We start from the raw sequence: 15,595 nt of genomic DNA, 5'->3' as shown, positions 1-15,595 counted from the left end.
CCACAGCACTCTACCTAGGGTGACAAAGTGAGACTCACTCTCAAAAAAAGAAAGAAAATAAAATATGTATATATTATATGCTAGTAATCAGTATTATGGTTAGGTAGATAACAAGAAATAGAGCTCTCCTGGGAAAGGAGGATAAGGGTGGGGCACCCATCTTAGTGCCACCCACCTTAATTCTGCCCCAAGTAATTGCTCACACCTGGAGAGAAGGGCACACCCTGCCAATCTACCAATCGGAACTTAGTGTGACAACTGTAAAAGGATGCAGAAAATAGTCCCAGGGATCCTCAAATTGCGGCCCGCGGGCCACATGAGGCAGTGTAATTGTATTTGTTACCGTTTTGTTTTTTTACTTCAAAATAAGATACGTGCAGAGTGCATAGGAATTTGTTCATAGTTTTTTGTTTTTTTTTTTTTAACTATAGTCCATCCCTCCAACGGTCTGAGGGACAGTGAACTGGCTCCGTGTTTAAAAAGTTTGAGGACCCCTGGAGCCTCAAAATAGGTATGATAGAGTCTTGAAAACACAGACCAGCCTTAAGGCTAATTATCCTGTCATTATCTTAAATCTACACTGTGCTCCACACACCCCACACCCCAGCCATGGGCTCTCAGGCTTTTGGGAGGTCTGTATATGCACTATGACTCAGATTCCAAGGTGACCTCTGAACCACAAGGTTGGCCCAACACTGACAATATAAAAGAGAACCCTTGGCTATAACATAAAGAAAGCCTTTGTCTTTCTTTGTCATAAAAATAGAGGTCCATTCACTGTCTATGGTGAACATATCTTGCTTTGTAAACCTATATCTTGCTCTTATTCTGTACACCTATCTTTCTCATTTTTAATAATCTTTGTTTCATGCTTGCCTTAGTTTGGGTTGTCTAGTCAATTTTTGATCAAGAGCACTCCAAAAATGAGGACCCAGGGAGCTGCCCGAAACCCCAACGTTACTGTATGTATGTGTTTAGGGATAGAAAGATTCCACAGGGGAGTAGGAGAATCGCTTGAGCCCAGGAGTTTAAGGTTGCTGTGAGCTGTGATGCCGCCACACTCTACCTAGGGTCACATAGTGAGACCCTGTCTCAAAAAAAAATTCATATTGTGGTATGAAGTATTAGTTCATTCATTTTTATTGCTGAGTAGAATCCCATTTATAGATGTCCCGCAGTTATCCATTTACCTGTTGAAGGACATTTGAATTGTTCCTGTTTTGGTGATTATAATTAAAGATGCAATAAATATTTGTGTGGAAGTTTTTGTATTGACAGAGTTTTCAATTCATGCGGGTAAATACATAGGAGTGGGATGCTCAGTTGTATGGTAAGAGCATGTTTCAATTTATAAGAAAGTGTAGGGTGGCACCTGTGGCTCAAGGAGTAGGGCGCCGGTCCCATATGCCAGAGGTGGCGGGTTCAAACCCAGCCCTGGCCAAAAACCACAAAAAAAAAAAAAAAAAAAAAAAAAAGAAAGTGTAAAACTGTTTTCCACACTACCAGTACTTACTTTGCATTCCCACTGGCAATGACTGTGAGTTCTCAGTGGCCAACATCCACAGCCCCATTTCATATTTTCATTTGTTTTTCTTTGTTCCCTTTCTCTCCCCATTCTAATAAGTATGTGGAGGTCTCGTGGTAGTTTTAATTTGCATTTCCCTAATAACTAATGTTATGCATCTTTTCTTTTTTTTTTTTGTAGAGACAGAGTCTCACTATACTGCCCTCGGGTAGAGTGCCGTGGCGTCACATGGCTCACAGCAACCTCTAACTCTTGGGCTTACGCGATTCTCTTGCCTCAGCCTCCCAAGCAGCTGGGACTACAGGCGCCCACCACAACGCCCGGCTATTTTTTGTTGCAGTTTGGCAGGGGCTGGGTTTGAACCCGCCACCCTCGGCATATGGGGCCGGCGCCCTACTCACTGAGCCACAGGCACCGCCCATCTTTTCACATGTTTATATGCCAGCCATATATCTTTTTAGTGAAGTGTATGCTCAGCCCTTTGCCCATTTAATTAAAAAAAAAATTTTTTTTAAGAGATAAGGCCTTACTCTGTTACCCAGGATGGAAGATAGTAGCATCATCATAATTCATTGCAGTCTTGAACTCCTGAGCTCAGGTAATCCTCTCATCTCAGCCTCCCGATAGCTAGGACTACAGTTACTTCTGTGCACCACCACACCTGGCTAATATTTTAATTTTGGATAGAGAGAGGATCTTGCTATATTACCCAGGCTGGTCTCAAACTCCTGGCCTCAAGCAATCCTCTCACCTTGGCCTCTCAAAGCACTAGAATTACAGGCATGAGCCATCACACCTGGCCCCAATTTTAAAATTGGATTGTTTAATTTCTTGTGGTTGTATTTAAAATTCTTTATAGAAGTCCTTTATCAGAAATGTGATTTGCAAATACCGTATTTTCTACCAATGGGTGGCTTGCCTTTTCATTCTCTTTCTCTCTCTCTCTCTCTCTCTCTCTTTTTTGAGACAAGAGTTGCCTTTAGTAGAGTGCTGTGACGTCTTAGCTCACAGCAACCTCGAACTCTTGGGCTCAAGTGATCCTCTTGCCTCAGCCTCCTAAGTAGCTGGGACTGTAGGCACCTGGCACCACAACGCCCAGCTATTTTTAGAGATGGGTCTGAAACTCCTAAGCTCAGGCAATCTACCGTCCTTGGCCTTCCAGAGTGTTAGGATTACAGGTATGAGCCATAGAACCAGACCTTCTCTTTTTGCTCCTAACCACTCATGAGGAATAGCTGCAGGTAGAGTCTTAGTCTTCCCAGAGATTCCTTAAATAGCTGTGACCAGTATGCTATCAGAAATAGGGGTGGTAAAGCTATTATGATGAGGTCTCAGGAAAGTGATAAAGGAAATCTTATCGGAAAATGGAATAAAAGCCATCTTGTTACAAAGTGGCAAATAGTACACTTAAAGGTTCTGTGGAAGGTAAAATGTAAGAGCGATAAGCTAAGGTATCTGGTAGAAGAAATTTCTAATCAAAATATTGATTGAGATGCATGGCTACTTTTAACAGCATATGGTAGGATGCAAGAGGATTGAAATCATTTAAAGATAAAATTTACAATTAAAAGAGAAGCAGAGTGGAAAGATTTGGAAAAGCCACAGATTGGCCATCCAAAGAAAGTAAAGGCATCTTTGGGAGGTCAAACCAATGGTGTGGACAAGTAACCATTTGCAAAAGAGATTAGTGCCAACAGAAGGTAGCCAGGTGCTATTCATCAATACTAGGGGAGAAAGACCATGAAGGCATTTCAGAGAATTCTGAGGCTATCCCTCAAATCTAGGACTTGAAGGACAAGGTTTCCAGAGAGGCACCTGCAGGACCTCAGAGTTCACTGCCTGCACTCCCTCAAGTGTCTGCTCCCTACATTCCAGTGCAATGCTCCTTAGACACCCCAGCCATGGCTCAGGTGGGCTCAGGTGCAGCACAGACCACTACACTGCAAGGAGCAGGTCTTAGTAGTGTCCACATAGTTCTAATTCAGCAGATATGTATAGTATACATGCTGTGTGATCATGACAGCCTCCACTTAGATTTCAAATGATGTATTGGGCAGACTGGGGGCCCAGGCAAAGGCCTGTTGCAGAAGTGGAGCTGTTACAGAGAGATCTTACTAAGATAATGCCTAATATAGTCATGGGAATGAGGTCACCCCTCAAAGACCCCAGAACTGTAGAGCTACCAGAGTGAAATACCAGCCTGGAAGAGCTGCATACATGAGCCAAATAAACCTTTTATTCATTATACATTTCCTAATCTTAGGTATTCTAACAATGCAACATGGAGCAAGACAGCCTCTGCAGTACTTCAATTTTTACCTATGCCCCTATAATTCTACTTTCTCCTTCTCCTTTAGCTTGTGCAGAGTCCAAAGATCAGCCAGAGAGGCAAACCTAATGTCTTTCAGATTCAGAATGCCATTGGTCTTGCCAAGGGCATTCAAATCATACTCTAGATTCCCCAGTTTAGGGGGGCACCTATGGCTCAAAGGAGTGGGGCCCTGGCCCCAGATAGCTGAGTGGTTTCAAACCTGGCCCTGGCCAAAAAATGCAAAAAAAAACCCAAAACTAGATTCCCCAGTTTATACAGTAGCACTTCAAACCTGTATTATTACAAGGAGAGTCCACAGCTTCCTCCTTTCCATGGATTTGGCACTGTTTGCAACCTGTCCTGTCAGCTGCTCCTTTTCTCAGGCAGCAACAGGTAGAAAGGGTTAAGTATTCCTTGCCCAAAATTCTTGGGACCACAAGTGTTGCGAATTTTGGAATTTTGTGGATTTTGGAATATTTGCATATCCATAAGATAACATGGGAATGGGATCCAAGTCTAGACTTGGAATTCATTTAAGTTTCACATATACCTTCTATATATAGTCTGCAGATAATTTTATATACTATTTTTAAATAATCTTGTGGATGAAACAATTTGTGTTATGTACTTACGTGTGGAATTTTCCACTTGTTGCATCATGTTGTTGCTCAAAAAAATGTCAGATTTTGGAGAATTTCTTTCTTTTTTTTTTTGTAGAGACAGAATCTCACTTTACTGCCCTCAGTAGAGCCGTGGCGTCACACGGCTCACAGCAACCTCCAGTTCTTGGGCTTACATGATTCTCTTGCCTTAGCCTCCCCAGCAGCTGGGACTACAGGCGCCCACCATAACGCCCAGCTATTTTTTTTTGTTGTTGTTGCAGTTTGGCCGGCATATGGGGCCGGCGCCCTACTCACTGAGCCACAGGCGCTGCCAGATTTTGGAGAATTTCTAATTTTGAATTTCAAATTTTTGGATTAGGGATGCTCAACCTGTATGTATGCCTTTAAATGCATTTGACTGGCTCAACCTAGGAGGTCACTATAGCTAGGGGGTGGGGAGCTGGGAGGGGCAGAACAAAAGACTCTGTTCAACCCTCAGGATCTTCAGACTGGTCAAAACAGAGAACTACAATTTTTTTAAGAGCAAAGTCTCCCCCCACCCCCCACTCCCCACCAAGAATGCAAGCTGGTGTCCCCACAGTCACTACAAAGGTGAAGAATGGGAGAATGGTAAGTGGGTTAAGGAAAATGCCACAATACTTACTAAATTTTAACTTCCTCTTTCTTCATTAAGCATGCCATCGCTTGCTGTTTTTACTTGATTCCAGAGTTCCAAAAAAGCTGACACTGTCAGTTTTTGTTATCTTAATGAATGGTTTAGTGGAAGGACCAATTTTTGAAGCTTCCTAGTCCACCATTGTTTTTTGATATCACTCCCCACTAATTTTGATGAATTGGTGTTCAAGGGCTTTTAAGGGCAAATATTACATATAAAGCAGTATAATTATTTTCACACAGATTTTCCTGATTTCTTATGCAATCTGATACTAACATTTACATGTCTTTGTTGCTGTTGTAAATGGGATTTTATTTTCTATAGCAGTTGATTTTATAACATGATATGAATAAAAATGTTCAGTATGCATTGTCTGGTACAAAGTTATACATAATCATGATTCTATTTTTGGTTCTAATGATCCTGTTTTTGTAAAAGAATCAGAAGGGCTACACCCAACATTTAATTGTGGTTGAACACAGGTGAGAATTTGTGAAGTGCTTGTGCTCATTTCATTTGTTCATTTGTATTTCTAAATTTATCTAAAATATGCATATATTACTTTCGTGATCTGTGGCCAAGCGTTCATAGTGCTCACTAATAACCCACTGATTTAGCCTGACCAGATTTTAGTCAGGTTCCTTTCTTCCCCACAGGGCACTAAACTTTGGCCTATCCCCAAATCTGAGCAAGCACTCAAACGCAGACCATGCTCCCCTAACAACTCAGCCCAAGAATGGCAGGGACAAACATTTCCTATCAGACTGCTCTCATCATGGGGTTTGCTCACCACTCCTCCACGTGCAAGCTCCTTTTTATAAAAGAACATCCCTTTTCTATTTGACTTTGAGATACTTGCAAATCCTCAAGTTGGAGCATGTTTCTTATTGCAATCGACTTTTTGAACAGTTTCTTCTCGATTTATTTTTATTTGAAATTTGAAGAGCCAGCTTGCTTACCTTTGCTGAAAAACTATTATTTTTTCTTTTAAAATGTTCCCTTTTAATCACATTTTTATTTAATTACTAGTATTTTAATTAGTTTAATTTCTTAGTATTTAAATTAACTTTCTCATTTATAGTGCTAAGGCACACTGATTCACATCTTCAGTTCCTTTTGTAGCTTGGTGTTCCAATGGCACACTGATTATGTTGCAGGAAGACAAGGCCCAACCAAGAGAAAGAGCACCCAAAAACCATGTTTATAAGAGGAAGGGCTTTATTCACCAGCTGGGAGCTTACAGCACAGACTGCCATGCTCTTGACTGCCTTGGTCTTTCCCTTTTTATTGACAGTCAAAAAGTTCCACCCCACAGGTACCCTTCTCATTTGGCCAGTTTGAATCAAGAGGGAGATGCTATTCCCACCCCTACAGAACTAAAGGATTTCACAGAACTTGGAAATTTCCAAGTTTCAGGAAGTTAAGTTTACAAATTCCCAAGAGCTGAGTCACCGTGGAGAGGACCCTGCATGTGTTTCCTTGTGGTCTCCTTGATAAGACCTGTTCTTCTAGACCTCATCCTTCTTGGGTATCCTCTCTCAATTATAGACAGGCACCATTTACCCTCGGTACCGAACAAATCCAAGGCTACTGACGGCAGAAGCGCTATCCCTGAAGCACAACCTCTGAACTGCTAAATCGGTAGAACTTTCCCACCTTTCCCAAGGCCACCAGCAAGCAGGTTTCTGGGAGACTGAGTCCAGCCGCCCGCAGGCTCACCGCGCATGTCTGGGGGACGAGGCTGCAGAGGCTTCTTCTGCGCATGTGCAGCTCCCTTGGGACGCGTCTTGGTCTTGGCATGGGAGATGTTCCCGGAGCCACCAGGTCTCAGCGCGGCTTAGGTCCGCCCGGATTGGGAGCGGGTTTGCGCCCGGATTTGCGCCAGAGTTGTCGGAGCTGTTGCGCAGTTCAGGGAGGGGGGTGGTTGCTGGGTTGGGAGCGTCTGGGCCGGGAGCAGGACTGGGGTCCGGTGTGGGAACGCTGCGGCGCGGCCCGGGAGACGGTGGAGTTCGCGCGTGGCCGACCCTCGTGCGGAGGGGGCGGGGTCAAAGGGTGCGTTGGCGCCGTAGTCCACTGGGTGTAAAAGAATGGTTCCTTCCTAGGTAATAATGTACGTGAGACTGGATTTACTTATATAAAACGAGGGTATTAGTAATACCTGCCTCCTGAGGTTGCCCATTGGATTCGATAACGTAGTAGCACCCTGCTTGGCAGTAAATAATAGCTGCTGCTGTTAATGTAACGCTTTTCTTACAGTCTCGCCCTAAGGACAGTAACTCTTCCACACAAAGGAAAGGAGACGGAAGAAAGTTACATACAAAACTAACAGATAAACACCCTGGAAGAAAAACTCAAACGTTTCTCCAAGTGTCCTGTCCTGGGCTTTCTAATTTATCAATCTGGTTATAAAAGACAGCATTGCATGCTCCACAGCAGTTAAGAACAATTCTAAGTGTGAAGAAATAATTCGAAGGCTTGAGTCTGTCATGCAGCAGTTCTGTTTCTTGGATGTCTAGATTTATCTTCAGAGCCTTTGGGTGAGACAGTGTGACTCTTTCTTGGGTTTGTATAGTCCAGACTTGTCTCTGTTCACACCAGCCTTGATTCTAGTTCATTGAGAGTCTGACCTGAGATTCTATGGGACAGGGAATATTCAGTGTTAAATTGTGGCCATGGGTAAAGGTACCAACTGAAATAAACTTGTCCCTTAGGTGCATTTCACATCCTCCTTGGAGCAAAGCACCTCTTGTGAAGTAAGAAGGAGACATCTCCAGGAACAGAATCCCACGTGGAGAAGAACCACTCCACATCTGAGTGAGTTTCTGAGTAGAGGCAAATTCCCAGGAAGGAACAGATCCTAGATTTGCACAGCCTTCTCAGAATACAGATTTGGGTGATGTTGCAGCATCCAGAAGCCCTGCCTGGAAAACGGTCTGGACCAGACTTAGAGAGAGGGGAACTAGGCTGTGAGGAATAAGGAATGTTACGCCATGCTGGAAATATAACTTAACTGAGAGGTTTGGGGGACGTGCCCTGGGGAAATTGGTTTTACAGCTAGATCTGAATAAATTCCATCTCTTACCAATTCCAGTACAGTCTCACACTGTTTATTTTTCACTCACTGTTTCCACATTCTGAGCATTTCTCACCCCATGAATCTGGCATCTGAAAAAAATGCTGATGAATTGTTTTATTGTGGCATTACAGGACAGTACAAGAAAGGTTTTCTGTTTGTCTTGTTCATGGTTGGGAAAAATTAGCCCCAAGAGTGTAAGTGAATTTCTCTGCCTTTGTATTAGTGGCAGAACCAAGAGATGACATTGACTTTCCTGACACTCAGGCTAGTGCTGATCACATTATCACTGTTAAAAAAGGTATACTGAAAAACATATACTGTAGAAAAACAATTTAAAAGTGACCTTACTGGCCTGGTACATTGGCTTATGCCTGTAATCCTAGCACTCTGGGCAGCCAAGACAGGTGAACTGCTTGAGTTCAGCAGTTCAAGACCAGCCTGAGCAAGAGCCAGATCCCATCTCTACTAAAAATAGAAAAACTAGCAAGATGTGGTGGCACACACCTATAGTCCTAGCTGCTTGGGAGGCTGAGACAAGAGGATCACTTGAGCCCAGGAGTTTGAGGTTGCTGTGAACTATAACCAGGGCAGTCTAGCCTGTGGCAAAAGAGTGAGACTTGCTATTCTAGTCTCAAAAAAAGAAAAAAGTGACCTTACCTTAAAGCAGCAGTTCTCAACCTGAACCGTATTAAAGGATCATGGCATTAGAAAGGTTGAGAACCTTAAAGTGGCACTTCCTTAAAGTGCCTCCATCCCTTTTTTTTTTTTTCTGTAGAGACAGAGTCTCACTTTATCACTCTCACTAGAGTGCTGTGGCATCACACAGCTCACAGCAACCTCCAACTCCTGGGCTTAAGCGATTCTCTTGCCTCAGCCTCCCGAGTAGCTGGGACTATCCTCCATCCCTTTTTTGATAGCTTTATTTCTGTAACTCAAGGAATAAACAGAGAAATCCACATCAATACATCCTGAAGGCTCAGGTTATTTAGTGTTTTTTGATTTGTTTAACCATTTTTCTCATAATTTTTTTTATTTGTAAACGCAAAGTGTTACATATGTTGTTTTTTTAAAAAGTTGGTAGTGCTGGGCATAGTGGCTCATGCCTATAATCCTAGCACTCGGGGAGGCCAAGGTGGATGTATTGTTTGCGCTCACAGGTTGGAGACCAGCCTGAACCAGAGTGAGACCGCCTCTCTAAAAATAGCTGGGCATTGTGGTGGGTGCCTGTAGTCCCAGCTACTTGGGAGGCTGAGGCAAGAGAATTGCTTGAGCCCAAGAGTTTGAGGTTTCTGTGAGCTGTGATGCCACCGCACTCTACCAAGGGGGACAAAGTGAGACTCTGTCTCAAAAAAAAAAAAAAAATTAGTAGAAAACAGTTACATTCATTCAGTAAAGAATTGTACCTCCAAGCTCCACACGATCGTATCAGTCATAGATGGGCACTTGATGTGTCTTAAAAAGCGTATTCTCCCACAGAGAGGCATTTTACCTATGTGATAGTTATAGCTTTTTAAGTAGGCAAATCTAGGAGTTGTAAGACATTTTGTACCTTCAGTGATTTCATTCCTTTTTTTCTATCCCAGCTATACCTCTGGAGATTTCTACATTTTTCCAAGATAGCCGAAAATGAAGAAATCCTATGTGAGTTGTTGAAGTCATTCTATATTTTGTGTTACAATGAATTTTATAAGGTTAGTGACTCTTACATTTCAAATGGAACAATAGAAATATATAACGATAAAGGAAACAGTGTAACACAGTGGTTCTCAAACTTTAGTGTACATAAAAATGACCTGGTAAGTTTGTTAAAACATAGAATAGGGCCTGAGAATTTTTAAAAAGATTACAGGTGATGTTAATGTTGAGGTCTACAGGCCAGTAGCATTGGAATAGAAGATTAATAGGGCAAAGTTGGCAAGGAGATAAACAGTATATATGTGTGTCTATATGTGTATTTGTGCGAGTATATATATGAAATTATTAAATTTGAGTCACAAATATTTCTAACCTTTCTGCTCGCCATGGCAAAAAGAGATAGTCTGTTACATGACTTTCATTGATAATCAGAATAAAGCTACCTGATTGCTTTTGGTGCATAAAGACCTTCTGATCCTGAAAGCTGAAACAAAACCTATTAAAGATGGACATTTTCTAGTGATAACCATGAAAAAAATGCCTGTAATTATTCTTCAGTTTAGGTACCAAGCCATACTTAGTTAATGAAGTTTTTCAGGGGACCCTGTTATTCAAGCTCATGTTGATGCTTTCCGATGGTCTTGTTTTTTTCAGGATAAAACTTAGAACGTATAGAGAATAAATTGACTGTATATCCTTAAAATAACTTTCCAGGATTTTTAGTCTTGCTCTGTGTATAGGGTATTCAGTGAAGAGATTATTTTCTGTCAGTTGTCTCTGCACGTAATCAAATTTCAACCCATGCTTCAGGCAGAATGAATTCTTCCCCTCCATTTGCTGGAATTTGGTCTCTAAAAGTCACCAATTTTGTGTGTTTTTATTGCGGTAGAATACTTGTAACATAGCGTTAACAATTTAAAGTGCACAATTCAGTGACATTTAGTATATTCACGGTGTTATCTAGTTCCAGGGCATTTTCAGCTTCTGGAAACAAAGTCACTTTCTATTCACTCTTGACCTCAGTCCTTGGCAGTCACAAATCTACATTTTGTCTCTATGGACTTGCCTATTCTGTATGTTTTATATAATTACAATCATACACCCAGCACTCTGGGAGGCTGAGGCAGGTGGATTGCCTGAGCTCACGAGTTTGAAATCAGCCTGAGCGAGACCCCCCACTTCTAAAAATAGCCGGGCATTGTGGTGGGTGCCTGTAGTCCCAGCTACTTGGGAGGCTGAGGCAAGAGAATCACTTGAGCCCAAGAGTTTGAGGTTGCTGTGAGCTACGATGATACCACAGCACTCTACCGAGGGCAAAGATGAGATTCTTTCTCAGTGCATCCTCAGATTCCTGGGCTGAAGTGATTCCCCCGCCTCAGCTTCCTGAATAGCTAGGACTAAAGGCGTATCCTATGACACCTGGCTAATTTAAAAATGTATTCGTAGAGATAGGGTCTTGGCTGTGTTGGCCAAGCTGACAATTTTACATTTTGATATGAACAGATTTATTTGTGAATCTTTTTTTTCATGGTTGTTGCTTACTTTTTTTTTAACGTACTATTTTTATGGAAATTTCAATTCAAATCAAGTTAAATACTTGATGACTTTTCAGAATCATGAATTAGTTTCTCATCATTCTCCATAAGTGACCTTTATTGGGGGTGGATGGCAATGAATTCATTATGTATTCCAGTCCATTGCAGTTGTTTTTATTTTACTCATAGTGTCTCCATATTGGCCAGTGGATATATTTCAAGTAGGTTCCTGAGTCCTTTTGACAGACCAGACTAGTTTTACTAGCCTCTTTGTTTTCTGATATAATGAGACATTCTAGGCTCATTTTGTACATTTATGGCTTCTAGACTGTGTATTAGATATTTTTTCCAGAAGCCCTGGTGTCTTTTAGTGTGAAATGAGACCACAATCTGGGCTGTAGAACTTAATGCTACTGTGGTTGTGATTGTTTTTGGAACTTAGAGGGGTTAAAGCTAAGGGATACATATTATTTGTTCTGATGGGGAAAATGTATCATGAATTCATACTAATATTTCTAATTTTAACTTGGTGTTATAGTTTTACTTTACTTTGAATTTATATCTTCTTATTTTAAAATTTATATTCCATAGGACATTAACATGATTTTTTTTGTCCTCTAAAACAACATGTAGTTTCAGAATAACAATACCAAAATTATCATTAACAAAATATTTTCAAAACCAATTTAAGATTTTTTTTTTGAGACAGAGTCTGACTTTGTCACCCTTGGCAGAGTGCGGTGGTGTCATAGCTCACAGCAACCTCAGACTCTTGGGCTTAAAGGATTATCTTGCCTCAACCTCCCAAGTTGCTTGGACTACAGGTGCCTGCCACAATGCCTGGCTATTTTTAAGAGATGGAGTCTTGCTCTTGCTCAGGCTGGTCTCCAACTTGTGAGCTCAGGCGCTCCACCTGCCTCCGCCTCCCAAGTGCTGGGATTACAGGTGTGAGCCACTGCGCAGCCTAGATTTTATTTTTTTTTTCACAGTTCTTTTGCCTTTAGCACATATCTTCGTTATGACTTAAGATCAGATTCCTGTGTTTTAAATACAGCATAAATTCTTCTTCTGTGATTGGCATGTCATCAACTTGAGATACAATTAGATTGTTTCATTTGCTGTTTGGTTTGGGGGTTTTGTTTTCATTTTGGTAACTTTTTTTTTGTAATTACAAGAAATGCTTAAATGTTTCCAAAGATGAATCTATAAAGCAAAGACTATTCAAGGATCACTGTAGCTTCCATCCCTTTCCCTCCATCCTGTTCCTTGTTCCTTCCCTCACCCTATGAGGAAACACTCATTTTGTTTTATGACTTATCTTTTTGTTATTTTTAATATAAACATCCATATGTATAGTTCCCTTTTATATATAAAAGTTACCATATTATACTTGGTTTTCTCAAATTTCCTTTACCTAGTGGTATAATCTGGAGTTCACTCTGTAGCAGTGTTTGGAGATACTCCCAGTTCTTTTTTCAGTTGCTTAGCACTCTGTTGTGAGTCTACCATGGTACTTTCCACCAGTTGTTTACTAATCAGCATTTGGGTTATTTCAACTCTTTTGTAAATATAAATAGTAACGTAACCTTGTGCCTACATCTTTTCATTTTTGGCCACTGTTTCCTTGTGATAGATTACTAACAGTGAGAGTTCCAAGTTAATTGGTAAATTCGTATGTTATTTAACTAAATGTTGTTATATTTCACTTCATAGTGGTTGATTATTTTGCATTCACACCAACAGGATATGTAAATCAATGTTTTTGTGCTTATAGCAAACAAAACTTGGTATAGGTGTTATTGTTTTGAATTTCTGCTAGTTTCATAGGAATAAAATGGCTCAGTATAATTTTTATTTACATTTTTCTTTTTACTTAGAAAGGTGATTTTTTTGGGCGGCGCCCGTGGCTCAAAAGAGTAGGACGCTGGCCCCGTATGCAGAAGGTGGTGGGTTCAAACTCAGCCCCAGCCAAAAAAAAAAAAAAAAAGTGATTTTTTTTTTTTTTTAGAAAAGCAATCTTGATTTCAGAAATTTTAGTGCCATTTGCATTTTTCCTGCAAATTTTCTGTTCATAATTCCTGCCCATAGTTCTATAGAGTTTATAGAGTTGTTGAGTTTTTTCCTTCCATATTCTTAGAAACTGTTTATATAGGGATATTTGCTCTTTCTTTGACATGTAAGTTGCAGATATTTATTCCCAGCTTGTCCTTTTTATTTTATTTTGGTTATAGGTTTTTAAAAATTTATTTAATTAGTTTAATTTCTAATTTTATGTAGTCAGATTTATTGCATCTGGATTTTTAGTCATGGTTAGGAGTGTTTTTGTTTTTTCTTTAGGTTATGGGGTATCTGCCCATATTTTATCTCTTTTTTATGTTTAACATTGATCAATTTGGCATTTTCTTGATGTATGGGAATGGATCCCGTTTTTTTCCCACCCATCTGTTCGGTTATCCTACCATCTCAATGAAAAATTCTTTGTTCATACTTTATGATACTGTCTTTGTCACTTATTAAATTTCAGCAGGGTTTGAGGCTATTTCTGTAATTTATGCTCATATGTCTTTCTACTTATGTGTCTATGTCATGTTATTTAATGATGGGTGCTCTGTACAATTTTTAGTATCTGGCAGGTTAGTTCTCCTCATTGCTCTTTTTTCAAGTTCCTGTATTTTTTGGCTTTTTCATTCTTCCAGTTAAAATATCCTACATATAATCAACTTGATAGGCTAGAACTTGATAATATTTTTATTGAGACTGCATTAAATTGCTAGATTAATTTATTGTGACCTGACATCTTTTTGGTTGGTAATTCTCCTGTCAAAGAACATGGGCTAGCTTTCAGTTTGTTCATATGTAACTTTTTAAGGAGTAATTTTATAGTTTTCTTCATGTAGGTTTTGTTCATTTCTTGCTATCATATCATGCTTAAGTATTTTTACTTCAGCTTTATATTTTGCTAATTAAAAAAAAAATACCCATTTCCCTACATTCAATAATGATACTCATTTTCCCACATACTCTCTATCTTTACCAATAGATAATATTTCCATTTCCCCCAAAAAAGTCCTTTGTAACTTTGTTGGATCCAATCAAAGATCATGCCCTTCTATTCTTTTATATTATGGACATTTTATTTATTTAAATTATTTTTTCTTTTCTTTCTTTTTTTTTTTTTTTTTTTGTCCTGCAGTTTTTGGCCAGGGCTGGGTTTGAACCTGCCACCTCCAGCATATGGGGCCAGGGTCCTTCTCCTTTGAGCCACAGGGGCTACCGCTTACTATGGACATTTTTAAAAGTCCTGGTCAGAAGTCTTGTTGAATAATTATTGTTGAATTTAACTGCACCTTAGAATCATCTGGAGTTCTTTAAATATTTCTGTTCCCAGGCAATCTGCAGCCATATTTAGAAGCACTGTTGTAGAAATGCCTCCACATCTGGATTCAGCAGGGTTTGAGGCTATTTGAGACTGATTTGTTATTCTCACGGTTAGATTCAGATTATACTTTTTTTTTGAGAAAGAGCCTCAAGCTGTTGCCCTGGGTAGAATGCCATGGCATCACAGCTCACAGCAACCTCCAACTCCTGGACTCGAGCAAGTCTCTGCCTCTGCCTCCCAAATGCTGGGACTATAGGCACCCGCCGCAACGCCTGGCTATTTATTTATGTTTTTGGTTGCAGCTGTCATTGTTTGGCGGGCCCAGGCTGGATTCAAACCCACCAGCTCAGGTGTATGTGGCTGGTGCCTTAGCCACTTGAGCCACAGGTGCCGAGCCCAGATTATACATTTTAACTATGCCAATTTATCATGTATTTCTTACATGGCCTATTTGTATTATTGGTAAAGTTGTCAAACGTCTCCATTTGAAAAGTAGACTTCTTTTCCCCTTTTGTAAACGAATAATCTGTGGGGTTATTTTGAGACCATATGAACATCCTTGTTCCCAATAACCCTTCCTAATGGTTGACTAGTTTGAGCACCTTTTTTTTTTTTTAAGAGACAGAGTCTCACTTTATAGCCCTCGGTAGAGTGCCATGGCATCACACAGCTCACAGCAACCTCCAACTCCTGGGCTTAAGTGATTCTCTTGCCTCAGCCTCCCAAGTAGCTGGGACTACAGGCACCTGCCACAACACCCGGCTATTTTTTGGTTGCAGTTCAGCCGGGGCCGGGTTTGAACCCGCCACCCTCGGTATATGGGGCCGGCGCCTTATCGACTGAGCCACAGGCGCCG

At 40.6% G+C, this 15,595-nt stretch overlaps 1 protein-coding gene across 3 annotated transcripts in view; it reads left to right on the top strand.

Moving 5' to 3' along the window:
- The first annotated feature begins 4,941 nt into the window (after positions 1-4,941).
- Positions 4,942-15,595, top strand: part of LOC128582429 (zinc finger protein 260-like) — a 43,837-nt gene continuing 33,183 nt past the window's right edge. For 2 of the 3 annotated variants that reach the window (XM_053586350.1, XM_053586348.1), the window contains exons 1-3: positions 6,892-6,938; positions 7,826-7,928; positions 9,774-9,831. Coding sequence is in view for 2 of the 3 variants with exons in the window: in XM_053586348.1 (XP_053442323.1) it covers positions 9,817-9,831 (15 nt within the window). In the remaining variant the exon portion in view is untranslated. Of the gene's footprint in view, positions 5,069-6,891; positions 6,939-7,825; positions 7,929-9,773; positions 9,832-15,595 lie in introns of those variants that run through there. The other variant, XM_053586349.1, reaches the window with a different exon arrangement.

Source organism: Nycticebus coucang, chromosome 3, assembly GCF_027406575.1.
Source record: "Nycticebus coucang isolate mNycCou1 chromosome 3, mNycCou1.pri, whole genome shotgun sequence".
NCBI classification, from domain to species: Eukaryota; Metazoa; Chordata; class Mammalia; order Primates; family Lorisidae; genus Nycticebus; species Nycticebus coucang.
This window is presented reverse-complemented; position numbering and strand designations above follow the sequence as displayed.